Below are 27,999 nucleotides of genomic sequence, written 5' to 3' on the forward strand. Positions count from 1 at the left end.
TAAAACGGGCAAGGGAGCTGTCAGTATCAAATAGTGCTGGTCTGTTTTCATAGATTGCTGCTCTTGCGTTCTGTGTGAGGAGCATTGTATAGAAGACGTGATGGATGAAGAATTAAAATGCCCCGTTTGCGGTTCTCTTTTCAAGGATCCTATTCTTTTACCTTGCTCGCACAATGTGTGTTTGGCGTGCGCACGAAATATCATTGTACAGACCCCAGAAGGCGAAACACCACCGCATAGCCGTGCCTCCAACTCGGACTACGATTATTTGGATATGGACAAAATGAGCATGTATAGTGAAACGGACAGCGGCTATGGATCATACACGCCGTGCCTCAAGTCTCCAAATGGGGTAAGGGTGTTTCCTCCGACTCTGGTGCACCGACACTGCTCCATAACGTGTCCTCTCTGTCACCGTAGTGTCTCTCTGGATGAGCGGGGGCTGAGGGGCTTTCCACGTAACCGGCTACTGGAGGCGATCGTGTCTCGGTATCAACAGAGCCGCTCTGCCAACGTGAAATGTCAGCTATGTGACCGCAACCCTGTCGATGCCACTGTGATGTGCGAGCAGTGTGACGTGTTTTACTGCACACCTTGCCAGCAGCGATGCCACCCTTCCCGTGGACCGCTTGCCAAACATCGATTAGTGCCACCGACCCAATCGCCAGTTGCAGGAGGACAGCAGATGCCCGCCGCCACCTTACGGAAACAGGGAACATGTGCAGACCATGACACGGTGAACTTTAGCATGTACTGCGTCAACTGCAAGACTCCAGTTTGTATGAAGTGTCTGGAGGGTGGCAAGCATGGGAGTCACGATGTAAAACCTTTAGTGGCCATGTGGAAACAGCACAAGGTAAGGATGGAGGCGGTGGGGATGCCTTGGCCATAATCCGCTGCTCTGTGCAGCATCACATCACCGATGTCATCAGTGCCATTTAAATCATACCAACAATTTACTGTAAGGGACAATTCATCCGTGGTAACCTATAGTAGGCCTAGCCAGCCAGCAACATTATAGCCTAATCACAGATGAATAAATAATTGAAGCCCACAAGTCTGACTCACTAGTGTCAGTTTACTAAACTCCAGTTTCTAGGCCAGATTTTCCCTGCCTACAGTACAGCTCTGGGTTTGTGAAAAGGTCACCAGCGCTGTGTAACATGCCCCATGGTTTTCTCAGCTCCCACTACATGGTGAAGAGGAGTAGGATGCTGTGACTCAGAGCTGGGCTCTGCTCCTCCTCCCAGGCATAACATTTCTATAGGCAGAATGTGGACTGAGAGATAGTAGAGTAGTAGCCAATAACACACACATTACATTGAGCTATTACACAGCTATCACAAATGAAATTAAAAGCCTTTATCACCCTCAGAGAAAACTGGGTCACTAATCTCACATTTTGCATGATTGGGACTGTATGCCCCACGACCTTCCTTCCCTCCATCATTTATCAAACAGCATGCATCCGTCTTCCCACTCACCCTCACTGATTATTAGGGTTGCTCTGAGTTCAGTTCACTTTTATCACACTAGCCTACTGTCCCACAAAAGGACTGTGAAAATCACATAAGTGTGAAGCAGCATGTATAACTAATGAGCCCTATAAATTAAAGATGCAGAAGTGCTTAGTTCATATATTTCCTGGGGTTGAGTGAGCTCAATTATACACTAGTACATCGTCCATTTTGTGTTTTTATGGCCAACATTCTGTACTGACAAGAATGGGATGGTCAAGTGAGCTCTTCTCAGGTTGGAAGTGTGTGTGTGTGTGTGTGTGTGTGTGTGTGTGTGTGTGTGTGTGTGTGTGTGTGTGTGTGTGTGTGTGTGTGTGTGTGTGTGTGTGTGTGTGAGCGAACTAGAGAGAGAGAGATGGAATGGGAGTATATGTTGATGAAGAGGGGGAGGACATGAATGTATTGGTCTGCTATTGTGGCAAATTATCTCTGTACTGTTGAAGTTACACTATCACTCTTCACGCCTCTTCTTGAATGAGTCCACTGCACCAGACAGCTCCCCATGTCACTGCATGTCACTAAAATGCACATTTCCATTTGAGTAATTTAGCATATGCTGTTATGCAGAGCAACATACTATAGTGAGTGCATACATTTTCATACTGGTCCCCCATGGGAATTGAACCCACAGCCTTGGCGTTGCAAGCACCATGCTCTACCAACTGAGCCCAAATGTAAACGAGACCAAATGTATGAATGAGTCCACTACACCAGGCAGCCCTTCATGTCACTGTCACTAGGATGTAATTCTGTTGTGACATAGGGGACTAATTCACATCTATTACTCACATTCTCACCCACAGCTCCAGATCCACCCTCAGGCTCTGACGTGCTTTATCATTTGTCCTCTAGGAGCTGACAGAAAACTCAATTGAACAGACTCAACCACCAGTCTGTTCGTTAGGGTAGGAAGGCCTGGAGATTGCAGTGTTGATAGGAGAGAGAGAGAAAGGCTGCTCGTCCAAGGTTTCTTTTATGACCACAGATGGATTGTGGCATGTGGCCCAGAGGCAATTGTCATCCTCCATGTTGCAGAGATCCAGAGTGCTGATAATGGAGAGGCATGTGTGTGCTGACCGTCTGTGGACTGTGGAGAACATAATCAGCACTGAAAGCCCAACTACACACATACACACACACACACACACACACACACACACACACACACACACACACACACACACACACACACACACACACACACACACACACACACACACACACACACACACACACACACACACACACACACACACACGGTCTCTTATTCCCAGTGGACGTGTATTGTATTGCACTTGGCTTGCTAGTGGGAATAACAATAAACCCCCATTAGTTTTTGTTGGACCTTCAGTTGTCAATCTTATCTTTCTATATGGGGATGCTTTTACAAACATGATTTGAAAGTAATGTAAAGAAGGACATCGTTATGTTTATGTTATTTACAGTATGTCAAATGAAACAACAGAACACAAGGGACTGCCTTAGGGTATCAATTATATTTTTCTCTCCTTTTACAGTGCCACTGTGAGTTATTGAAAATAATTATTGCCAGGAATACATCATGAATATGTATTTACTAGCGGATAAACCACAGATGAGGGATTGGATGGTAAGTCACAGTGGTGTAGTTTCCTGTGAATGTCCTGTGGGCAGCCAAGCAGAAGCACCCAAAGTCAGTGTCTATTTAAAGCCCCCCCCCCCCCCCACACACACACACACACTCTACACACTGGTCCCAAACTCTGTACCTGGATGCACAAGTCCAAGGCATTGCTCACTAGGCACCAGCAGACATGCGCAATCGGTCCCTGCCAAGTCCAGAAGGGCAGCTCGCCGATTGTTACAACCAACTTTGTTTTGTCCTGAATTCCCAAATACTGCACATTATAAATGGCCACAAAGACTCATTTAGGAGATTAGAGAAACCATGGTTCCTCTTTGTAGATACAGATGATACTGTAGCTGAAGACAGCTTGCTATGCTACCTCAGGCATACAGAAAAAGGGAGCCCCTCTCCCAGACCCAGCAATGGCGTTGGCTCCAGAATGTGGATAATGTAAAGTACAGTATCTCCCATCCCATTGAATATGTGTGCTGTGCCTTACTCTAGCTGCATAGTTCCTGATACACTAGACTTTGTAAATGCTGTGATGAATAAACGTTTGGTGATGGGGGAGCTAGGGATGAAAGGATGAGTGCGTATACTTTATGTGTGCAACTACTGTAACCAAAGGCATAGGAGCAGGAGAATTTTTGAGCTATTTTTAGAGGAGAGAATGAGTGCTTGGGCAAGACCTTTGTGAAGTGTGTGGACATGAGATTGTAGTGCTGTGCGCAAATACTGCAAGTGTTACCATGGCTACACAGTGGCAAGTTACCAGAATGTTGGAAAAAAATTGGGATTAATATATCCTAACTTTGTAAGTGTATGTTACAGGTTTTACAATATGTGTAATATCTCAAATAGCAGGAATAATTGATGATCAATGCTTTTCAATGTATTTAGCTACACAGCTGAAAAGCTGACTGTCCCATAGTATGAAAAAATAAATAATTAATTATTCCTTGCAAGTGTAATTTGTACTGGGTTTTATGTAATGGACATTGTCCATATTCTGCATGTTCATACATATATTAATGTAGCAAATCCTATCAATATTTGATATCTTGTTAAGGCGCTTCCTTTTAAGTATATAACATAACGTTATTACTATAACTACTGTTCACTGAAGGAGGGAAATGAGGTAAAAAAAATACTATGGGGAGTTGCACTCTTGCAACTTCTGTTGAAGGATCTACAATCACAACTGACAAGGCCAATGAAATCCACACCTCGCTGGAAGTCCGGCTTTCCACAGGTGATAAGCGTGAGGCTCGAATTCATTCCTTCAATTTAATACCGCTCTTCACCGAGCCCAGAAACAGACGGTGTGGGTCCAAACATGTGTTGTACCTCCTTCAGGGAACAGTAGTTATAGTCATAACGTTACATTCCCTTTGTCAGTCAACTTCGGTAGAACATACTATGGGGAAATATAATCGCAACCCAAGCTGACCCCAACAGATACTAAATGAAACGGCCCATGGCAGACCACCCAGACCTGACCCCGCCAAATGCGGCAGTCTGGGTATTGCGCACACGGCACACTGCCTGGTGAATTTCCCCTGTCCCAGCCATAAGCACACTGTGTGCTATACTGGGAGCAGTGAGATCCAAGCGATAAAACCTCACAAAAGTGTGTGGTGATGCCCAACTTCCGCAGCACAAATATCTCCTATAGTCAACCCTTTAAACAACGTTCAAGATGCTGCCAGAGCCCTGATGGAGTGGGCGTGTACACCTTTATGTAACCCTTGCTTCTTGCTGGTATATGCCAGGGAGATCCAGAAAATTCAGTGGGAGAGACGCTGCATAGAGAGCGCCCTGCCGCGAGCTGGATTAGCAAAACAGACAAAAAGTTGGTCACATAAGCGGATATCCCGGTTCCGTTCAATGTACGTGCATAAAGCTCACACCGGACACAGGGCTTGTAACCTCTGTTGCTCTTCAGAAGCAAAAAGGGAAATAGCTCAAAAGCTAAAGTCCTGTAGGACATAGCCATGACTTTCAGAGCGAAAGACGCATTTGGACGCAACGCCAACTTAGAGTCGCCCGAGGCGAACTGAGTACAGGAAGGGTGTACGGATAACGCATGGAGGTCCCCAACACGTTTAGTCAAAGCCATGAGCATGGAGGTTTTGTAGAAGAGGATTTTCAGATCCACCAAGTCCCATGTGGGCACAATAGGTTTAGAGACCGGTCTTTAGAGACCAGTTCTCTCTTTCAGGAACCGCACCACCAGGGGGTGAGCTCCCGGTGAGGTTCCGTCAATTCCCACATGACACGCTGAGACAGCGCCCATGTATACTTTTAAAGTGGAGAATGCTTGAAAAGCTCCTGTAGGAACATAAGGATGTCCCTAAAAGAGCACTGAAAAGGAACAAGTCCTTTATCTTGGCACCAGAGCTCAAATACTTGCCACTTATACGCATTGGGGCGGCAGGTAGCCTAGTGGTTAGAGCGTTGGACTAGTAACTGGAAGGTTGCAAGATTGAAACCCCGAGCTGACAAGAAAAAAATCTGTCGTTCTGCCCCTGAACAAGACAGTTAACCCACTGTTCCTAGGCCGTCATTGAAAATAAGAATTTGTTCTTAACTGACTTGCTTAGTTAAATAAAGGTTATATTTTAATAAAAAAAATAAACAATTACAGTCCTTTTGTGGAGGGCGCCCTTGCAGACTGAATGGTAGCAGTAACATTCTGAGGTAATTCTCTAGCCATCAAATTGGCCCTCTTAGGGGCTAGGGCCATAGGAACCAAATCTCTGGCCTCGCTTGCCAAACCTGTGCCTTGGACAACTGGTCCCTGTGCTACGGGAGATTCCACGGGTCCCCACCTAAAAGGTGAATGTCTCTGCGAACCAAGGCTGCCTGGGCCACTGGGGAGCCACAAGAATCAATGGTAAGCACTCCTGGTGCACCCACTCCAACGTGGGGTGAATCAGAACCACTGCTGGAAACGTGTAAAGGAGGTTCCGAGGCCACTGGTGCGTCAGACTGTCCGTTCCCAATGGGGCACTCGGGTCCTTCATCGAGAAAAATGTTGAAAATGTCCCATACCTGGGAGAGAGGGTCCCACCTAGATAAAAGATCTGCACCTGAGTAAAAGCAACTGGGGACATGCGTCACCCAAAGCAAAAGCATGTGCACACTGCTCCCCAGCAACAGGGAGTGAGTAAAGGTTAGGTGGGAGAGAGACAGTCTCTTCCCATCTGTTGATGCACGCCACCACTGAGATATTGTCGGTTCTTACCAGCACAAGCCAGCCCAACAAAAACTGGGGGAATCGCCTGAGTGCCTGATACTCTTCGTAATTGACATGCAGTGCGCTCTGCACCAGTGTCCATACCCCCCGAATTGAGTTTCCTTCATACAGCTCATCCCACCTCCTGGGGAATGTATCTGTCGTGATCAACTTTCGGGATACAACTGAGCCTATGGGAGCCCCCTGACAATAGCTGAGGGTCCCACCACTGGGCCATGTTGAGTTGCGTCCAGGTGAGTGGCTAGCGCTCAGCACTGGAAGGGCCATATCAACAATAGTCCCACGGAAACGACTTCCATCACAAAATCCATCATCCCCAGTAGGCATAGGCACAGGCGAAAATTCACTGTGTGGCCCAGCCGGTATTTGGCTAAGCAGAGTCGAAACCCGGACACCCTCCGTGGGGATAGAAAGGCGTGATACGCGAGTGAGTCTAGCTCTAGACCCAGAAATGGAATGCGCTGAGATGGAGTCAGACAGCTCTTTTTCTGGTTTCTTATGAAGCCTAGAGACTGAATACGGACAGTAGCATGGATGTGTGTAACACTGCTTGCCCCCTCAACTCCGCCGCCACCAGCCAATTGCTGTGATAGCTGGTTGCTTGTGAGCATCCTGAGTTTGTAGACTCTGAGGTGCTTGCTGAGGGCATGTCGGTCTACAATAGGACCCAAAGTCCTATCCCTTTTTGTATCCATGAATACTGGCTGTACGGACATAGGACCCACTCGGATTGCCTGCTTCTGGAGATGGGAGGATCTTTCCTCCCTCAAAACGGGCGCTGAGGCCTCGGGAACAGTCGATGTGATGACGTTGCAGAAGCGTGGGGGACGCACAACATATTGTAACCTGTACCCTGATGTCACTGTTCGCATGACCCAGGGCGACACTGCACATGCGCGCCATTGGTCAACACAGACTGGACTCCACCTTGTAGCCTTGGAGAAATTGGTTCTTCTTCCATTTACACCACTCTTGACAACCGTATGTCTGAACATGGAGAAGGAACACATTTCATCAAACCCACATACGGGAGACAACATTTTTAACACCAGTGAACAGTGGAACTCGGTTGACGTACCCCGATTGGCCGTGCCACTTGGGTACTGTTGTCACAACGAGCCTCACTTGGTTTAGGCAGTAAGATGCATTTCGGTGACCGGCTGGTACCCAGCGGTGGACTGCACGCATTAAAAATAGATCCAGGGGAAAAAAACAGTATCATGAAGGTTAGCAAAGTCATAGGCACCGGTGACAAAGTGCCTTGTAACCTAGCTGGGAATGGGACAGCTCTGAAAAACAGACCCCTTCTGTTGTGACAGACGGGTTTGATTCGTAATTGAATCTAATTCCCAGACAGCTTGGTCGTGTCCAAACCTGCTTGCTCCCTCGACTCCGCTACCAACAACTAATCACCTACAGAGACCATAACCTGTATCACTAGACACCTCATAGAGACTAGTGAGCTACAGGCAGGAATCAACAATGAATCCCAGTAATGAGCCACCTATGGGGAGGGGCGCTCCCATGAGGACAGTGACCCAACTTGTCACTGTCATCCTGGGGAGATTGATATACCCTTTGAACCCTGTGAACACCGTGGAACGTGGGTAACGGAGGTGGCAGCATTAAACATGAACAAGCTTCCAACATACGTTGTGCTTCCGTGAGTTTTTATTTTATTTTAACCTTTATTTAACTAGGTAAGTCGGTAAAGAACAAATTCTTATTTACAATGACGGTCTTCCCCGGCCAAACCCTAACTCGGACGACATTGGGCCTACCAATCACGGCCGGTTGTGATACAGCCTGGAATTTAACCAGGGTCTGTAGTGACGACCCTCTAGCACCATGATGCAGTGCCTTAGACCGCTGCGCCACTCGGGAAACCAAAAGACTGTGCTTCCATGAGACTGTTTGCCAAGCGTGTGGGCACTATTGTCACAGTAATGTTTTTGCGGAGGGGCGCACTGGTCATGGCCCCTTGCTCCAGGGGTCACCCCAGCCAAGTGCTCACGGGGCTACTTTTTCATTGGAGGTGCACGCAAAACCGGTTTCCTTCACTTCCTCAAAATCCAGGACCTGAAAATAGGAATGGGGTTGCCATAACGCTTGGGAAAGCTAGTAAATTTGAATCTCCGGAAGTTAAGCATGCTTGCCGACTTTAGTCAGGAGGCTTTTTAGCATAAGCTAGGCTAGCTAGCGTCTTTGACCGCAGCGCGGTCCGTTTAGAATAACCAAGCAATTTAACGCTACATACTGTATACTAAACAAGAGCGCTAACCCAGCAACACCACTGTGGCGAGGCAGGAATAGTTAGTAATAGCTAGCTCGCCTCAGAGAGTTAGCCAACCTGGCTAGCTCGCTATGCAGGGCTCATTTAGCTAGTCCGGTCTCGAAAATCCACGTAGGACCGTATCACTGAGGTGGGACCTGACCCTTCATCAACAAGTCTGGGAAGAGAAGCAAGCAATGCTTGAACCGAGGCAGACACAGGTGGCAGGGGGTACACACCGAACCTGGCTGCCCTCTCTTTATCGAGTAGCCTCCCGTAACTGGCATCAGAGTGCACAAGAGCCGGGTTGGGTGCAGGCAGACGACATTTTCTCCCACTACCCAATCCATCTCTGCTTCCTGTATTTCGGTCCAAGCCGAGGTACTGGCTTTCGGGAAAGGAAAGTCGCCATCAGTAATTCCAAGCTTCCTCAAGAATGATACGTGTCTTTCCAGGGAGTTTGTACACAGTACGTGGCAATGCGCACACAAACTGTGTGCATTCTCTGTGATGCTGTACTGAGCTGGCTGTGCTGTGCAGCACTGTGCTGTACTGGCTGTCGTGGACATGTTGTTGAGCGTTAGTCGGTGGTGGAGCAGCAGTGTGCCATACGGCCAGAGGATTTGTGTGAGGCTGAGCCGGGGAGGGAGATTGGTTCTGCTCTCATCCAGATGTGGAGTGCTAATGACACAGCTGCTGAGCAAGGGAGAAAGGGGAGGAGGTGGAGACAAAAAGAGAGGGGAAACAAAAAGGGAGATGGAGGCGATAAGAATCTAAGCTATTCCTCCAGGAGTGTCCCTAAAGACCCATTTGAAATCATGGTCAACACCGCAGATGAGCGCTGCAGCTTTGCATCGTCTTACCCAGATCCCCAAACACTGGGCTGGAAATGAATAGCTATGCTCCTCCGCTGTTGAAAGCCTCTGCTCTTAAATGTCATGCATATTACTTAAGAGCTCTCTCTCTAATGGCATTACTGGGTCTCTTCATTGCATTCATTGCATCAGATAATAAGAGAGGAAGGATGCTGCTGACAGGAAAAAGGATGCCTCTCCCCCCTTTTTTTCTGGAGGAAATACATTACGATTAAGGGTACATTTGTAAAATGATTAATTGGATTCCTCTTTGAAGAATAGAGCCTCACCTTTCATCTTATGACCCGTATTACTCATTACTTCACAACAGGTGTTTTTTCCTGCCATAGCTCACCTGTCATCCTTAGTGACAGTGAAGGGGTTATGTAGGTCGTCTACCACTGATGCTGTAATCCATCTCTACAAATGAGATCGCTGCCACTTCTGAGCCACATGAGGACAATATCCAGAACTTAATTATAACTGGATCTTACAATGGGGGCTCATGACAAGACTGATAAAACCTTGAAGATATGGCTCCCTTGATCATTTCTTCATGTTGAGCAGTAGCATCCTTCCTTACCATATTGAATCCAACTCTCCCATACAACACTGTCAGGATAAACAAGCACAACCCAGTGAAAGGACATTAATTGGTGTTGTGCAGGAAGTTGCCGTGTGGCAGGCTCTCTCCCCATAGGAGGGCCCCCGGACCCCTCCCCCTGACCCCTGGAGGTCACAGTATAGAGAGAAAGGGCTTAGCAGACATACACTGGCCTGGCAATGCCCCCTTGTCTTGTCCTATCTGTCTGGGGCTGTGACTCGGGCCCTGGTGAAAAGAAACAGCAAAGAGGAGGGGAATCACTCATCCCCTTGTTAGTGGTGCGGACAGACAGCTTGTTTTGCCAGATGGCTTGATTTGCGGCCCTCTTGAACCTACGCACATAGCCCACAGGCCCAGCCCCAGAGAAGCCCTACAGAGAGGCCCAGAGGAAGAGGAGCAGGTGGGAGGAGCAGGTGGGAGGAGCAGGAGGGAGTTTTGGTTCCTGGCCAGATTGATCACAGCAGGGTTGGTTTACACCATGATTACCCATCACTCATGGGCCATGAGCCTCAGCACAGTGCAGATCTGGTGAAAGATAGAGTAATAAGTGATTATAGGACTACAAGGTGAGGGCTTGACTTCTACACATGGCTTTGTGGCACTCGTTTGAATCTCCTTAATTCTTATGACTCAAGAGGTCATGTGGGTGGGTTTGAGTGCAGTGTTTATTAGTTGTTTGCATCATCGCTGGTACTGTACTGAATATTTCGTCACTGGTACTGCCCCAGGCTTTAATCTTAACATGTTAGAGAAGTGACATGGAGAGTTATTGCTCAGAAGTGGCTGCATTCTCAAACTCATTCAATTGAAATGTCTGCATAGATTGTGTTTTTATTTATTTTGGATGATTAATTGTGTGTTTTTGATTCACAGTGTCAACTGTCCCAAGCTTTGAATGGTGTGTCGGATAAAGCCAAGGATGCCAAGGAATTTCTGGTGCAGTTGAAGAACATGCTTCAGCAGATACAGGTAACATTGTGTCTTGCAGATCCAATTGAAATATCCACATGTATTGAAATAGAATACAATTGTTATTTCTGTCTTATATCAATTTAACCTGTATTCCCCGTAAACGACTTACCTGTAGTCAGCTTTGTAGATCAAGGGTATACAGATGCTCAACAAATACTTAAAAGAAATAAGAAATAAGCTCCAGATTCATACAATGTCACTTTCTGGAATCTTTTTATTATGCAGGAAACTTGTGGGGATTATAAAAGGTTTTTATTTATTTTTAGACTGGCACTACATATAATGCACTTCTTGTCGCTCAGCGGGTACAAAGGTATCTGTTTGTGACCACGCTCACAGCTGAAGCAGGAGAGGGCTGCTGTGCCACTCTAATCAGCACGGCAACACTGTCCACAGGGACTGCCCCAGACAATTACAGCTTTTATACTGCACTTACATGTCTTATCAGTCGCAGCAATGCTGTGTATTGTCAAAGACCCCCCCTTGTTTTTACACTGCTGCTACTCGCCGTTTATTATCTATGCATAGTCACTTCACCCCTACCTACATGTACAAATTACCTCAACTAACCTGTACCCTGCACACTGACTCAATACCGGTACCACCTGTATATAGCCTTGTTATTGTTACTTTTTATAATTTTTTAATTTTGTTTATTTAGTAAATATTTTCTTAACTCTATTTCTTGAACTGCATTGTTGGTTAAGGGCTTGTAAGGAAGCATTTCATGGTAGGATCTACACCTGTTTGGTGCATGTGGCATGTATTTGGTGCATGTGACAAATACAATTTGATTTGATTTATTAAGACTCTTGTTCTCTGTTTGAGAGGATTCTATTTGAGTAAAATCCCAGCTCTGCTCATCCTTGAACTGAGTGCAAAGTGTTTCTAGATTAGAATTCACTATCTCAGGCCTCATCTACTCTCACATAAATGATTGATATAAAGTGTCGATGATGGAAGATTTAACAGGAATCAGTGTGGTGTCAGAATATGCAGTCCGGTGGTGTCCTTGCCCTGTGTCTCGCCCTAGCGCCCTGTACCTTCCTGTTCTGTCATTAAGCGATGTGTGTGTCCCTGGCAGGAGAACGGGGTGGAGTTCGAGGCCTGCCTGGTGGCTCAGTGTGACGCCCTTATTGAGGCTCTGACGCGGCAGAAAGCCAAGCTCCTCACCAAGGTTACCAAAGAGAGGGAGTACAAGCTCAAGGTGGGTCAGTGGGTCTGATCTGATGGACGCTTCAACAGCTTGATGGGTGGGAACGTCATGTTGACTGCAGTCTCACACACCAGACCAAGCTCGGATTGTACTGTGCACAATTAGCCTGGGGACCAGGTTATGTTGGCTGTAATGTACAGACGGCATTATTCAGTTCGGTGAATGGTTTATGGTTTATTGATAACAATAATCACAGTACTCTCTCTGCATCAAATATGTTAACATGACTTTGCACACTTAAAAAATATGATCAATAGATAACTGTTATTCATAATACAACTCTGAGTAGTGATAGACTCAGCTGTCAGCTCTCTCTAGACACAAAGGGCATCCAGGGTTGTGCACTTGTTTTGGCCTAGGTCGAGGTGCATCTGGACTTAGGTCTCTCTCCTCCCCCTGTCCTCTCCTTCTGAAGCCCCAGCGGAGGGGTGGGCCTTGGCCTGCAGGCTGGCTGGCGTTAAGCTCTCAGTGGGTCACATGGATCCATGCCCAGGCTCAACGTGCCCGGCTGGAGGATTGGGGCTTCAGAGGACAGCTGTTGTGTTTATCAGGGCTGGAGCTGAAGAGCAGCTAGGACTGCTACAGCATCACACAGCAGAAAAAAACGGTCTCTTCATTTCACTTTGATTAAGGCCGTCACACTAATGTGCCCTTTTCAGAAGATTACAAAATAAGAGTTTTATGGACTTTAGTTCATGGCCATATGGTAAAGTCAGTAACTGGACTGTAAATAGCAGTTGTTGGGCTTTTCCCAAACTACTGTCGTGACAGCATTTGGTGTCCATTACATTTGATCTCCTACAGTATGGTGGAGATAGATGGTTGGTGATTAGCGGTAAGCTACTTTATATCAGCTTCAAGACAATGATCCCTGACTGAAAATATTTCAGCTATCACGCAGCTGTTTCTATCATCAAAAGCACAAATATCTTATTTTTTGTCATGTAATCCCAACATCAGGGCATTTGTTTCCCCCTGTTCAATCGTCAAGTGTTGTGTTAGTTTGTGTCGGTGAACGTCATTTTCTACTCTAATTCATTTCTTCCGAGCCAGTAGTCTGTCGGCGGCGTTTTTATCAGTGGCCTCTTTCGCCACACTACACATTCCCAGGGAGAGAGTCATTTCATGTGATTCGTGACAGTCTAGTCCAGGCATAATCCATAGAGCGCTGGATTGTTATTGTTTTAATGTTGCGTGATGTGAGGATTATACAGTCAATTCAGTCTGAGTTGTTACAGTTATTTACCTTACTGCCCGTTCATTATCATTGGATAGATATGACAGTTCCTGACTGTCCTCTGGTGAGTTTATATTTGTGATATTTTATTCAATCTAACCTTTAGGAATGCAAATTTTATGCTTATTTTATTCAATTAAGATCCAGTTGAATAGTTTATGAGCATTTAATTAATTATGGGCTTATTGCCTGAATGTGTCAGTGACTTAATAAAATTATTTATTGGATAAGTTTGGAATTCTAAGGCTTCATTTGATAATAGAGTGATTAACTGCTTTGAAATTAATCTACCTTTTATGACCTTTTTATTTATAATCTGATAATCATATTTTTTTCCTGAAAATGCAAAGATGAGTTGAACACATGAGCAGGTATAAGTGGTCTACCCAAACAATGGCTCATAAAATGGTGACAGTCCACTGAATTTCAATTAGCTGTGAATGAATGGCTTTGACACTCACCCAAATCCCTTTTCCCCAGTGCTCTGTGGAGAGGAGGAAGCACACAGAGTCAAACATGTGGTTTCCATATGTTTGATGTGTTTGATACCGCTCCATTTATTCCATTCCAGCCGTTACAATGAGCCTGCCCTCCTATAGCTCCTCCCACCAGCCTCCTCTGATGTGCACGTGTATTTTTGGAATTTTATTCAGATCCCCATTAGCTGTTGCTGAAGCAGCAGCTACTCTTCCTGGGGTCCACAAGTGTGTGTGCGTGTGTGTGTGCGTGTGAAATGCCTGCCCAGTGTTAATATGACATTAAAGGGTGCCTGTCTATATCCTTCTGGCTTCTCATGTGGCTCAGTTGGTAGAGCATGGTGTTTGCAACGCCAGGGTTGTGGGTTCGATTCCCACGGGGGGCCAGTACAAAAAAAAAAATAAGGGAAGAAAAAATGAAATGTATACATTCACTACTGTAAGTCGCTCTGGATAAGAGCGTCTGCTAAAAAAAATATTATAATAATAATTATAATAATTGTGTTGTGTTGTGTTCAGGTGGTGCGTGACCAGATCACTCACTGCACCATTAAGCTACGTCAGACTACAGGCATGATGGAGTACTGTCTGGAGGTGATCAAAGAGAATGACCCCAGCGGCTTCCTGCAGGTACAGTAGTGAAGTATGGAAGGATAGATGAATGGGTCAGGAGCTCTGCTAGTAGAAGGTTATGGATGAGGCTATCCTTGCTGCCTGCCGGTCTGCCTCTCACGCAGAGAAAACTTCCCTCAGATGTCCCTGTCTCCTACTGGGCTCTAAATGCTAAGACCAAATAGAGGAGACCTTTGAAAGAACCGCTTATATCTTTTACTATACTAATAAATATAGATTGAGTACATATGATAAGCTTGTAGAAAGATTTGGATACATGTTTTTGTTGTTGGCAAAGTGTGGATGAAGATATTCATACTTAATAGGTCTTTCCAAACCATTTCTCATTGGCTTGCACTAATAAAGATTAACCTGATACTGAACGTTGGTATGTGACACCCTCATCAAGGTGACTTGTCATATTTAGTTCCCCACACCATTAGCCGGAAGCCATTTTTTCTCCTGGTCTTTTGAAAGGAGCGGTTTGAATCAGATAAAATAGAGTGGAAAGACTATCTTCTGGGAATCGATGCTTATCTCCTCCCTTCAAATTTGTATGAAGTATTGATTGTACAGTTTCTTATACCCCTTGGAACAAAATCTGTGCTCTGTACATAAAAGCTTGTATAAATTCTTACAAAAGCTCTGCAGGTAGAATGAAAGCTGGTACCCTACAGCAGTGGTTCCCAAGCAGGTGTACTAGAACCCCAGGGGGTACTCGGCCCATCCACAGGGGGTACTTGAGAAGACTCCTGAGAACATTGGGCTACTGGTAAAATGCACATGAGGGGGTCCTTCAGGGGTACTTCAGGCAGAGCCAAATTCAGGTGTTGGTGTAGTAACTGAAAAAGATTGGGAACCACTGCCCTACAGGGCTATTCCTAAATGCAGCACATTTCCTGCTGGCATTTTTCCAGAAGCATAAAGCCTCAGAGAAATCATAAAAAGCCAACCATATTGCACTCTGTAATAGTATATTTACTATGTAGATTAATGTTTTAGGGGAGTTGTATCTGCTTTGATGCTGATCCCTCCTGCTGTGTGTCTCTGTGTAGATCTCCGATGCGCTGATCAAACGTGTGACATCGTCTCAGGACCAGTGGGTCAAAGGGGCTCTGGAGCCCAAGGTGGGCCCTGAGTTTGACCTGACCCTGAACACCGATCCCCTGCTGCAGACCATAATACAGCTGGACTTTGTCCAGAGCAAAGGTACCCAATCTGTGTAACGTTTTAATCCGTTTTATAAGTCATATTCATATACTTGCTACTGTTTGTATAGTCTGAGTCTATTCATCCACATTTAATATATTGTTACATTGGTAAGGACAGTTTGAAATTTACTGGTGGGGGGGGGGGGGGGGGGGGGGCTGGTCCAACTCAAGTTGTCATGAAAAAAAAATGCACCCCCTCCCCAAAGTTTTCACATGACCCTCCCCTTGTACTGTAAAATAAATTGAACACCCTCCCCCCTCATAGAATTAACTCAAAATAATGTTTAAGACCACAAATAACAATAACTGTAGCAACCATGTGTTTATAAATGTGGGTATCGACTTTGCCACTTCAGCATGGTTTTGTGGAACAGTCGATGCCACGCAGGGATACGGGCCAGAAGGTTGAGGGTTCGCCAACCACCACAGACGAGCTCCCTCTCCCTGTCTGTTTCATTACACAACAATCAGAGCCTGGTGCAGACAATGATCAGCTAGGGGGAAATCTGATTTCCAACATTTTGATGCCATATTTATAATTATATAAAATATATGCAACAAATTTCAGGTTTCTGTGCCAATGCACCACACAACCAATAAGCAAAGCATACAGACTTCGGGCGCTTCAATATCATGGTTTCCATTTTCAACACCACAATAAATAGACTATGTCAATCTCGACGAACAGAAAATACACCCCTCCCTATCTTGTAGGCTTACCCTGTATTAAAGGCTTGGCTTGGCAACCGCTGAATGCCATTAAACATTTTGGTGTTTTGTAACAGATGTCTCTTTCCATTCATCAATTGGCTGCTGCAGTTTGGATTGATTGAGCGATAGATTTTGTCAGTTAAAAAAAAAAACATATATACTGTACACAAAGATATTTCTAAAGTGACCAGGGTTTCACAATAAAGTCGGCAACTTATTTCCATTGTAGTCCCCTATTTGTTTACATAAATACTATGCAATTACATAAATACAGACTCTCTCTCTGAGAGAGCATATAGCATATGCAAAACTTTATAGCCTATTTTTTTGAGGGGGGTTTAGGCTACTTTCCTAAAAGAAAATCATTGTCCACCTCACGGTTCAGCTGTCAGAGATTTTAGTGCAAAATGTATCAGGGCATTGCGTGCCCACTGTATTATATTCATATTTAAATAAATAAGCTTAGGCCTAACCCCAGAGAGAGAGAGATGCCAGTGCTACGACACCGATGTGATTTCTTTATGTTAGATGGCTACTGCGTCTGCTATACAGATACAGATATAGACCTACAAAAGGAGGGTAATTAGTAAAAAGTGTATCCTTAAATGTTGTATAAAGATAAGCATTATATTGTTAGATTATAGGAGTAGCTCTGGTAGGGCTGAAACAGTCTTCTTCACCTCAAGTTCAGCTGTCGGAGTCAGTTGGAGAGCTTAACAGCCACACCATACTAAACCTTCACAAATGTTTCTAAACTTTATTAGGGTAATATCAAAATGAAGTCAAGCCATTCTTTATAGGGAAAATACGAGCAGAAGAGTGAATGTAAACCAGGGACTAAAGGCACTACCCTCCCCTATGCCCCCCAAAAAACACACAACCCCCCCAAAGCAAAAAATAAAAGTTTGATACCCCTCCCCTCCAGTGAATTTCAATCTGTCCCTTAGATTTCAGTGGACTCATCTTTTAAGTGTGCCTGACTGTACTATGTTTTTGTATGGCTGTTCATCAGTCTCTTGTGATATGCATAATCTGTACTCATTCTGTGCTTAATTGTTTGGTGAAGTGGTAGAAACGTTTTTGCAAAACTGACCAGAAAGGTGTCCATGTTTTACAATCCAAATGCTTGGCTGATGTAACCAAGTTCAATATTCTGAGTATACTATGTGTCCACAGCTATTTTGCCATTAGTCTATTTAACCATGCAACCAAATATTATGCTTGAGTAAATCTGAGGAAGATTTGTAGTGTATATCCCCTGGCAATGTCCTAGAATACCAGGATCTATTTTTTTTATAAACAAATATGTATTTCAGTTCGCTTCAACACTTAATGAAGCAGACAAGATTTTCCCATACCCAGTTGCCAACTCAGTCTGGCCCAAATAAAACGTAATGTAAAACAAATGGGATTTTGAACCCATGGGGAGTTGAACCAGCATTCTTTTGAGAAAGCACTGCAGTTGATCAGTTCCACTATGTTGCAAAATAACTCAAGCATCACACATGAACAAATGTCCAATATCGTGTTTCAGATATTCAGGAGACTCCATTATTGAAACAAATGCATGCAGGTGGACTGAAAGACACGGAGAGCTCAGGAGGTATTTCAGAGCTGCTATATGATCATCCAAATCCAAGTTGTCCCCTTTTCCTCCTTGAGACCTGCCAGCCCACACCAGGCTACCACGTTAAGGGGCATAGAGTGGTCCGACAGTGCTCTCCTCCCATGCATGTTTTACCCTTTACACTCTTCCCTTTTAAAAACAACCCCTATCACCGCTACTTATCCATGCAGTGATAGATGTTAACTCCTCTGTGGTGTTCCTGCCATCCGTTTCTATTCCAGTGGAGTCTGCCACGGTGCCCCCGGCCCCCCTGCTGCAGCTAGAGAAGTGCTGCACCCGCAACAACAGTGCCACCCTGGCCTGGAGGGTCAGTGTGTCCCCTAGCAACCCCATCGAAGGCTACGTCCTGGAGCTGGACGACGGCAATGGGGGTCAATACAGGGTCAGATAATCCTTCATATATTAGAGATGGTGTGTGTCGTCATGTCTGACGCTCCGTGTAGTCTGACACTAGGATGGAGCACTTCACGCTCTGTTGTTTTAAAAGTAGATTTAGTCAAAGAATTGAAAACTTTAATCAAAGAAAGTTGATGCTCATTATGCAATGCAAGGAATCTATGGGAAATATTTTATTTAGCCAAGATTATTTCAATATGTGTACTACAGTTCCACTGTAATTATATGTGGAGTAAACTTCACCTATAGACAGCAGTTGTCACCTCTATGGAGTCTTTTATTATTCATAGTGCTTATGCTGGAGTCAGAGCTCTAACTAACGCCAGATGGTCCTGTGCTGTACTGTATATCTGCGTGTCCTAGGAGGTGTATGTAGGGAAGGAGACCGTGTGTACCGTGGACGGCCTCCACTTCAACAGTTCCTACAACGCCAGAGTCAAGGCCTACAACTCCACCGGGGTGGGGCCCTATAGCAAAACTGTGGTGCTGAAGACATCTGACGGTGGGTGTTCTTTCTGTCTTCTCTCTCTGTGGACCTAACTGTAGACATGAAAGGGATGGAAGGGAAGACCCCTCTCTGACTGGGGACCAGGGGACGGCATGCTTAATTAGTACCTGGGGTACAGTATGATACTCTGTATTCAGCGCTGCTGAGCCAAGCTAGTCCTCTGGGACATCCAGGCCTGCTGTTTGCCGGCAGAGTCTCTCCGTTCCATCAACCAGCAACACTCTTGTTTGTGTCCTTAACGGCAATGGCATCCCGACCCCACTTTAATGGAAGGCGACTCTGAGGAATGGCAACTGCTCTGCATCTGACCGTAAGGCGCTACAGAGGGTAGTGTGTACGGCCCAGTACATCACTGGGGTCAAGCTTCCTGCCATCCAGGACCTATATAATAGGAGGTGTCAGAGGAAAGCCCATAAAATTGTGAGAGACTCCAGTCACCCAGGTCATAGGCTGTTTTTTCTGCTACTGCACAGCAAGCGGTACCAGAGAGCCAAGTCAAGGATCGAAAGGCTCCTTAACAGCTTCTAACCCCAAGCCATAAGACTGCTGAACAATTAATCAAATGGCCACCCAGACTATTTACATTGTTTTGTACACTGCTTGTTTATTATCTAAGCATAGTCACTTCACCCCTACCTACATGTACAAATTACCTCAACTAACCTGTACCCCCGCACACTGACTCAATACCGGTACCCCCTGTATATAGCCTTGTAATTGTCCTTTTATTGTGTTACTTTTTATTATTTTTTACTTTAGATTATTTGGTAAATATTTTCTTAACTCTTCTTGAACTGCACTGTTGGTTAAGGGTTGTAAGTACGCATTTCACAGTAAGGTCTACACTTGTTGTATTCGGCACATGTGACAAATAAAGTTTGATTTGACTTGTGCAATCTGTTACTGTCCTGGCTGGGTGTGGTGGTGCTAGCCGGCTCTGAGTCCCCAGAATCCTCCTGGTTTATCTGCCCAAAGCTGAGAGCAGTAAACACCAGGCAGCGCCATGCCAGAACCGGAGCTGAAGGAGCTCCACTAAAGAGGTGTCCAGTCCTGATATAGTGCTGGCAGACAGTGGAAGTGGTCTTGCAGTTTACCAAAGCATGACAGCGAGCGCGTGCCAGACTGTGATTACTCTAGCCTGTCAGTTCTGGAGGGAAGACAGAGAGAGAGAGAGAGAGAGCAGAGGGAGAGAGAATAGGCTGTCGATGCCATTGATTGAGTGTAAGGCTGGGATTTGGAGGCAAAACATGGCAATGTGCTGACGGCTGACAGAGCGGTGAGACAGGGAGAGAGTTTAGACTTAGAGTGCAGGCGGCTCCAGCTATGGCTCTGCCAATTGCAATAACAATGGATCTCTGCATGTGTAGGCCTTAGTGAGTGCCTGTCGTGTGCCAGATAACTGTTTATTCCAACATAGCAGTGTCTCTCTGAGGAATGGGGCTAATTAAAGCAATACATTGCAATGATTTGATATAGCAGTGCCTTATGGGCAAAGTGCTGCGGAATGAGAATTAATCCAGTGCTTGACATTTAAATGAGAACATCAAGTTGAATGTTTCATTGTGGAGCTTTGTGAATATTTCATGTGTCATCTCACGGTAAGCAGCCCACCATAGGGTCCTAGCTGATCGTGCTGTTCTATAATAGCATCATGTTTCATTCTTTCCTGCTCTCCATCCTCCACTATGGTTCACTCAGGCAGCCATGGCCTAGAGACCTGGAAATGCTCTCGTTTCTCTCTGACTCATCCTACTGCTCTACTTTGTCTCTCCTGCAGTGGCCTGGTTCACCTTCGACCCTGCCTCGGCTCACAGGGACATTGTGTTGACCAATGAGAACCAGACGGTGAGCTGCAACAGCTATGATGACCGTGTGGTGCTGGGGACTGCCGCCTTCTCCAAGGGGGTACATTACTGGGAGCTCATTGTGGATCGCTATGACAACCACCCGGACCCGGCGTTCGGGGTGGCGAGGATCAACACGATGAAGGACATGATGCTGGGGAAGGATGATAAGGCCTGGGCCATGTACGTGGACAACAACCGCAGCTGGTTCATGCACAACAACTCCCACACCAACAGGTAGGTGGGACATCTCTCAGGGGTGGAAGGCTGACTCCTGCTCCTCCACAGCTTCCGAGTTTAGAAATAATCATCATCCTCATTGTGTGTCATACTGTCAGAAATAGCCCACTTACGCACGTACAATATTGGCAAGCAGTTAGTTGTAAATGGAAGAGATAATTTGTAGGGCAATGATCTTATTATTTTGTGATAATCCAATTTTACTTAATCTTATACCGTATACTTACTGAGTAGCATAGAGTAATGAAATACATAGATTCAAATTCCACAGGCTTAGCAATCTACCTCCAGGGACAAGAATACACAAAGCACAATCCTCCTTCCCCCTTAATGAACAATAATGCAGTAGTAGTTACCATTTTCAGTAACTGATTCAAAAGTTTCCCTCTGATCATCTTCGTGTTTGTTCACCTTCATTATTTCTCTTCCTGTCAGCTGTCACGTTGGAGCCTATCACCCACAATGACTCACTCATTTCCCCCATTAAAGTGCCAGGTATACATGAATGTCAGGTAATCATCAAAGGCAGATTTTTGCTTGCAATCCTGCTTGTTTGTTTCTTTCGCCTAGTGGATTTCTCTGGAAATCCACTAGGAAGTCCTGTAGCTTTGTGACATAGTTGTTTGACAACGGTGATGCTTTCACACTTACACCATTTTGTTGTTTGACCTGCTCACTCTCAAAAAACAAAAATCTTCTGGCTTTTTGGGTGAGTTGACTGGATTGAGTTGAACTATTTACATACAGCTTTGCATTGCCAAAGTATTTAAGATGTTTGGATACTGATGTATTTATCTGACTTTGTGCCATTGGAATGGAGAAAGCTACACACCTTGAAGGAGAAGCTCGAGAGGCGGTTTTCATATATTTGTTGAACCACAAGTAATCTGGATTTACTGTACATCAATTCACACACAGCCTACATACAAAACACACATTATTTTGCAATTAGGTCAAATCTAATGTTTTGAAAAGAGGAAACGATTAACTGCTGAAAGCCATTTGCTGCAAACTGTGTTTGGAATCATTGGCAACCCTCTGAGATCCCATACCACTCTCAAAGGGCCTGTTTGATCTGTTTTGATATGGTCCATTAGGCCTAGACTCTGTGTGTGTGTGTGTGTGTGTGTGTGTGTGTGTGTGTGTGTGTGTGTGTGTGTGTTCTGCAGGGCCGAGGGGGGCATCAGCAAGGGTGCCACTGTGGGCATCCTGCTGGACCTGAACAAGCACACTGTAACGTTCTTTATCAACAAACAGCAGCATGGCCCCGTGGCCTTCGAGAACCTGGAGGGAGTCTTCATGCCGGCTGTCAGCATCAACAGGAATGTCCAGGTGAGCAGTCAGACAGAGTTGCTTAGATGGGAAAACTCTGGAGAACATCGTTTTTTTGTAAAAATGTGGGTAGTTTTGTCTCGAAATTCAAGGATTATGGGCTTAATTTAGAAATGAAAGGCATCTCCAAATTAGGGATATGTGAAACTGCATAGGTTATGCACATATTTTTATTCAATTCTCACGTACCAGCAAATATACTTTATGTTGAGTTAGTAAGCTCTGTGGCTCCTGAAAGTCAAATCCTGGATCTCGAGTCAGCAGCTTAGTCGGTCATGATCTCATTTTGTAATGTTTGTCCTTCACAGGTTACCCTACTAACAGGAATGGAGGTGCCAAAGAATTTTAAGCAGCAGTAGCCTCCTAAGGTGTCCTGGCACAGTTCCACCAATGTCAAAATATACTCCTCCTGCTCCATCTCCATCTGTTCTTGCTACTACAGCATATCTTATGCTGTTTAATGCCTACGATCAAATATCACCCTTGGAGGGAGTCTTATATACGAGGGACTTTTGTATATAAAATATTCTGTTGTTTTTGGAATTTTCCAAGTCCTAATTGCATCTCAAGCCGTACAATCAGATTCTGTGTTTACAGTCAAAATGCCACAGGGTGCTTTAATGAAGTACATCACTAGAACGAAATCCCATATGAGGGTAGAGTCATGAGATGTCCTACAGTACAATTTCTCTACTTCTCTTCTCTCAGGTTCCTTCATAGAGACTTTGTATACTCCAATTTCTTTATAGGAAATCACTGGTTGGGTTAAATGCGGAAGACACATTTCAGTTGAATAGATTTCAGTTGAATGCATTCAGTTGTACAACTGACTAGGTATCCCCCTTTCCCTTCCCTTCTCACTCAAAAGTTGAGAATAATAGAGCTTTTCTTAGACACATTATTGGTGAAATACTGTCTTTGCAACTTTACAAAGCCTTTCCATACCAGAATTGGAATAAATTCAACTTGAAATCTGCTCAATTGAAAATGACCTATGGGGATTTTATACACTATACATTTCATTTAATGAAGATCTGTGTAAAGGACAAATCAGAGGACAAACTGTACCTACAATTCTGTCACTAGATGACAAATCTTGGTTCAAAGTGAAGCCAAACCACTGTGACATTGAGATGTAACATTGCCATGTATATTTTGTCAAACTATTTAAAATACAAATATGTATCTTTTTTCAAACGATTTACTGTTTATGCATTGGGTTTTACTACACTATTGAAATATGTATTAAGAAGGTGTATGCTCATGTGAATAAACAAGTATTGTTAAAGGTATTGTAAAGCAGTTAGAAATATTGTATTGACAGACCACTAGAGGGTCAAGATAGCATGTAAGGAAATTGTAAATACGACTAATGTGTCCTAAGCATGCATTCCAAGCAAACTAGTTTACTTAACTCCATCTGTACATAGTAAAACTATTCCTAAAACAGTGATATGCAGAAGCCTTTCAAACTACCTAGTACAGTACAATACATTTGCCCCTAGAGTTTGAAGTCAAAATTACAGCATCACATTAATTTCCCCATAAAAAATTTTAAAAAAAAAAAGTGTTTAACCATTTATGTGACAATTTAATATCTTATGGGGCTCAAGCATATGTCAATGTCAGATGACAAAATTAATTTAGAGGGTTAAGCAGTGGGTTTGTGATTTGTCCGAGGGAGCCTTAATAGAATTGTAGATACTAGGCAGGCTTATTATCCCACATTTACATTTGACCATGTCCTCATAAAGTTCACATACTGGTATATCATTAATCATGATTAGATGCAGTTAGGAGTTGATTTGTATATTCTGTAATTCAAATTTTTTGAACATTTTGATCTCCGACTGCTACTAATAGTGTTGCTTCAAAGTGATGTGCCCTTAATCCAAAATGGTAATAGGTTTTTGGATTAAGAATAATAAAGCTATTGTTATTAGAATACAAATTATGCTCAGAGTCTGTGTTGAAGCATGGTGGTACACCATTGGTGAAAATGATTTGTACTGTTCTTGTATCCTCGCTTTGTAAAAACACCAAATATAGTCATGCATTTATGAATGGTCTTAAAATCTAACTTTGGGCTTATTTAGCTGTGTTTAATGTTCTCTGAACAGAGCCAATGCCTTGTACATTAAACATGTTGCTATGATGTAGAGCAGACTGTCTGATTATAGAACTACAGTATGTCCAAAGCTAAAATGTGGATGTGACCATTCCCAGGCTAAATGATATTGGCTAAAGCCATTTTGTATAGACAAGCCAATGCATCAGGTTGCAGCATGTACAGTTGGTTATTGAGTGTCTCCAAGTGAATGTTGTCAATGAGAGAATCATCCCTGTTATGAAGATATTCTTATAAAACTCAATAAGTCCTTGTGTTGGCAACTACAGTATAGTGAAGTGTCATGTACCCAAAAGGGATGACTGCAGAGGCCTACAAACAAAATTGGGTCCATGTAGCCTCTCAACAATCACTATGGAAATGGTGTTCACAAACATACAGACCATAATATCAAAGGAACCTTTGTAGTAAATTCACATAGTAGCTTATCGTCTCTAAATATTGTAGTGTTTGGCATGCATTTACCAGCCTGCTTCTCAATGTGAACACCCCACCCCCCCAAAAAAGAAAATGGTGCTAGAAACAACACAACTGTCAGATTACAATTGGGTTTGAATCTTAGACTCTGCCTCAAGAGACTGACAGTAGACACATTTAAGTCATATATTTATTTATAAATGTATAATACATTTCAGAGATTTATTTTGCCCACGTTTACTGTCCCCACCCTCAGTATACCATGTGGGGAAGGTTGTTGCAGTGTCTGGGGGGCATCTCTCTTCTAAACACAGGCATGCAACTCATGCCCTGGGGTCATGGCTAGTGTCCTCTCACTGCCACACTACCAGAGAACTAGGCAGGGTGCACCACCAAACCTCATAGGGAATGTCCACTGGTCCATTAGGACACTGGCATCCGTGTCCAGAGTGTGTTCACAAAAAGCTGTGCTTTATTTTATAGAATTCTGTTACGTATGTTCTTTAGTTCTCATACGATGTAAACGTTTTGTACTTTAAGTAGTTTGTGTATGAAATTTGTTGTACTTGGCATTGTTTTCATATTATTCAGCTTAAAAGAAGAAAATGCTGTCTTTCCTTTATATAATGAATAAACTGTGATGGAATATGAATGTGCTCTTCATATCTTTTCTGTAATCTTTCTGGGGTTATGGTAATTGTGGCTTGGACATCAATTGTCCATTACGGCATCTTCATGTGAAAAGTCTCTTAACTCCCAAAAATGCAACTCTTAATAATTGTTTTCACTTCATCACTTTTGTGGCATTTATTTTAAACTTATTTTTTTTTGATGGAGGCTTTTATTTTCTGGATTTCTTTGGTGCTCAGGACCAGCATTCCATTTTTAAAGCGTCCCACCTGGCCTGTTGGAGCTTTACTGGACTTTACTGACTTCCTCTTCTCATCCCTAGTAAATGGTACAGCATGAAAAATTCAGTGAACACAGAGTATGAAACATGGAGATTTAACACTTAAGGGATGCAGAAATTCATAATAAGTGGAGGCATGGAGCAAACATATACTACATAACAGTTACTGACAGTGGTTCATACCTATTCAATTGTGGCAAAATGTCCACATATTTGGAAATCTATTTAAAAACTAAACTTAGATTAACATCACTAACCTTGGTTTAGTCGTCTTCTTTTTCTTTAAGTCCTAGAATGGAAAAGAATTGGTATACAAATTCAGAACTGAGATGACGTCAAGGGGAAATTAAGGGGATATTCAATTTACCGTATGAATCTCTTCCTTTGTCTTTTGCTTCTTGTCCTTAACCCTTTGCTGCAACACTTTGTAGTTTACATACTCCTTCTTAGGGGGCTGTGATAAAAAAAAATTAAGTTTGTCAGACTATTTACTCTGCTTCATCATAACCAACTCCCACTTTACACAACTTTGTCCGAGGATCATGTTTGTAGATTACGAGGGAGGGAAATTATATGGTAAACTCTGTTGGTGTGCAAATAGCAGGAGAGATGACACTTTCTGGAATGTGCATAAAATATGTTTACTTTATGCAACCACAGTTTACCCTTGCTCCAAGCATGATGGCTCGCTCCTGTTCAAAAACCCTCTGCTGCACTTTCTGGTATCCAGTGATTCCAAATCTATGAACTTCTAACCGAGCCTAACAAACAAAATAAAACAAAACAGGACACATTGTAATTCAACAAAATAATTGGATCATTGGTATAAGATTGTATCATAATTGGGTAGAATTTCAATATCCAAGAACATTCACTTTACCTTTTCTAGACTGAATTCATCTGGGTCCACCTTCTTTTTCTCTTTTGTTTGAGGAGGCTGGAAGGGAGGAAAAATGTATGAGATGCAATGATTCTGACAAGAGGCTCAGGTTGAGGTGAAATCGTAATATGCCATTTACAGATGCCGTTAGGCATAGTACCTTGTCCTTGACCTCGGGCACTGGTGGCTTTCTGGCTTGTCTCGGTCTCTTTGTAGGATCCTGGAACGTGACCACCTCTACTGGTGGTGCCTGTTTAGTGGTTGAACTTGTGTTTCCAACTTCAGAAGTACCAGGATGGTCAATCGCTGAGATATCTGAATGTCTGACTTCAAGACTGTCTTTAGTATCACTGCAATCGTCTGCAGCGGTGTCCTCATCCTCCACCTCACTCCCTTTGGATCTCTTCTTCTGTGACTTGTGTTCTCTCTTTGATACTGTTCCATCACCTGTAACAACATGCTGTTAGAAAAATCTTCAAGACCTCCCGAACCAACCCACACAAATGAGCAACTAGCTAGCTTTCTCCTTGAACTGGGGTGGCCACGGCTCATGGAGAGCTGCTAGTTGCGTAGGCTTTTGCTCCAACCCTGCTCAAATACACAGGATTATGCTAATCACGTTTCTAAAAAGCAGCTCATTAGTATAACAAATGTTAATGCAGTACTGGAGCAAAAGCCTGCACACCCAATTACTCTCCAGGAAGAGGTTGGCCCTGTTTCAACACGTCACAGACACAGCTTGCTAACGTTAGCTTTTCTGCTAGCTAGCTAAATTAATGGTTAGCAAGTATAAAAAGCAGAGCTAAACTGGTAAATAAAGGATGACGTCCAACCACTACTAGTAAGACAACCATCTCTGGATAGCTAATGCTAGCTAAATTCCAACACGCTAACTTTGCTTTGTTTGCTAACTAGCAAGCTAGTTTGCTAAACTTTGCTTACCGAAATCATACAGCGTATTCAGGACATGGTCAAGAAAAAACTGATCCGTGTCTTCTTCCTTTCCATTTTCGTTGTTGTCCATTTCAAGCAGTGACTAAACTAATACCGTGTAAAGACGAAATAAAATAGGAAAACAAAGAAAAAACACGATTGTGGATGACTCACAACAAACCAATGTACACACGTGTGTGTACTATGCAAGTGAAAAGCAACAGGATCAGGATGTCG

The 27,999-nt window shown here is 43.9% G+C and overlaps 2 protein-coding genes across 4 annotated transcripts; one reads left to right on the top strand and one right to left on the bottom strand.

Annotated features, from left to right (window-relative positions):
- The first annotated feature begins 12 nt into the window (after positions 1-12).
- On the top strand, positions 13-25,691 carry LOC106571401 (E3 ubiquitin-protein ligase TRIM9). 3 transcript variants are annotated; one of them, XM_014144449.3, is made up of 11 exons: positions 13-856; positions 10,986-11,081; positions 12,169-12,291; positions 14,533-14,643; positions 15,681-15,834; positions 18,082-18,150; positions 18,396-18,556; positions 18,934-19,072; positions 20,856-21,159; positions 22,332-22,494; positions 22,803-25,691. In XM_014144449.3, exons 1-11 carry the CDS (start codon positions 101-103, stop codon positions 22,851-22,853), a joined length of 2,127 nt encoding a protein of 708 aa, XP_013999924.1. In that variant the 5' UTR covers positions 13-100; the 3' UTR covers positions 22,854-25,691. The 3 variants fall into 3 exon arrangements, with proteins under 3 accessions (XP_013999924.1, XP_013999925.1, XP_045551671.1); XM_014144450.3 differs by lacking the exon at positions 18,082-18,150; XM_045695715.2 differs by lacking the exons at positions 22,332-22,494; positions 22,803-25,691 and adding an exon at positions 21,598-22,319.
- Positions 25,216-27,999, bottom strand: fsaf1 (40S small subunit processome assembly factor 1). The gene is made up of 7 exons (XM_014144453.3): positions 27,772-27,999; positions 26,990-27,276; positions 26,830-26,886; positions 26,615-26,710; positions 26,317-26,403; positions 26,207-26,238; positions 25,216-25,987 (listed from the first exon to the last, which is right to left on the bottom strand). The coding sequence occupies exons 1-7, from the start codon at positions 27,851-27,853 to the stop codon at positions 25,858-25,860; spliced, it is 771 nt and encodes a 256-aa protein (XP_013999928.1). The 5' UTR covers positions 27,854-27,999; the 3' UTR covers positions 25,216-25,857.

The sequence above is a fragment of the Salmo salar genome, chromosome 15 (assembly GCF_965601325.2).
Source record: "Salmo salar chromosome 15, fSalSal1, whole genome shotgun sequence".
Taxonomy (NCBI): domain Eukaryota; kingdom Metazoa; phylum Chordata; class Actinopteri; order Salmoniformes; family Salmonidae; genus Salmo; species Salmo salar.

Excerpts from the sequence above, each read along its gene's own strand:
- LOC106571401 (XM_014144449.3), top strand. The coding sequence starts at position 101 with ATGGATGAAGAATTAAAATGCCCCGTTTGCGGTTCTCTTTTCAAGGAT. Across the intron at positions 857-10,985 it reads CCATGTGGAAACAGCACAAG|TGTCAACTGTCCCAAGCTTT; the intron begins GTAAGGATGGAG and ends TTTGATTCACAG. Across the intron at positions 22,495-22,802 it reads GCATCAACAGGAATGTCCAG|GTTACCCTACTAACAGGAAT; the intron begins GTGAGCAGTCAG and ends TGTCCTTCACAG.
- fsaf1 (XM_014144453.3), bottom strand. The coding sequence starts at position 27,853 with ATGGACAACAACGAAAATGGAAAGGAAGAAGACACGGATCAGTTTTTT. Across the intron at positions 27,277-27,771 it reads GAATACGCTGTATGATTTCG|GTGATGGAACAGTATCAAAG; the intron begins GTAAGCAAAGTT and ends ATGTTGTTACAG. Across the intron at positions 26,239-26,316 it reads CAAAGGAAGAGATTCATACG|GACTTAAAGAAAAAGAAGAC; the intron begins GTAAATTGAATA and ends TTTCCATTCTAG.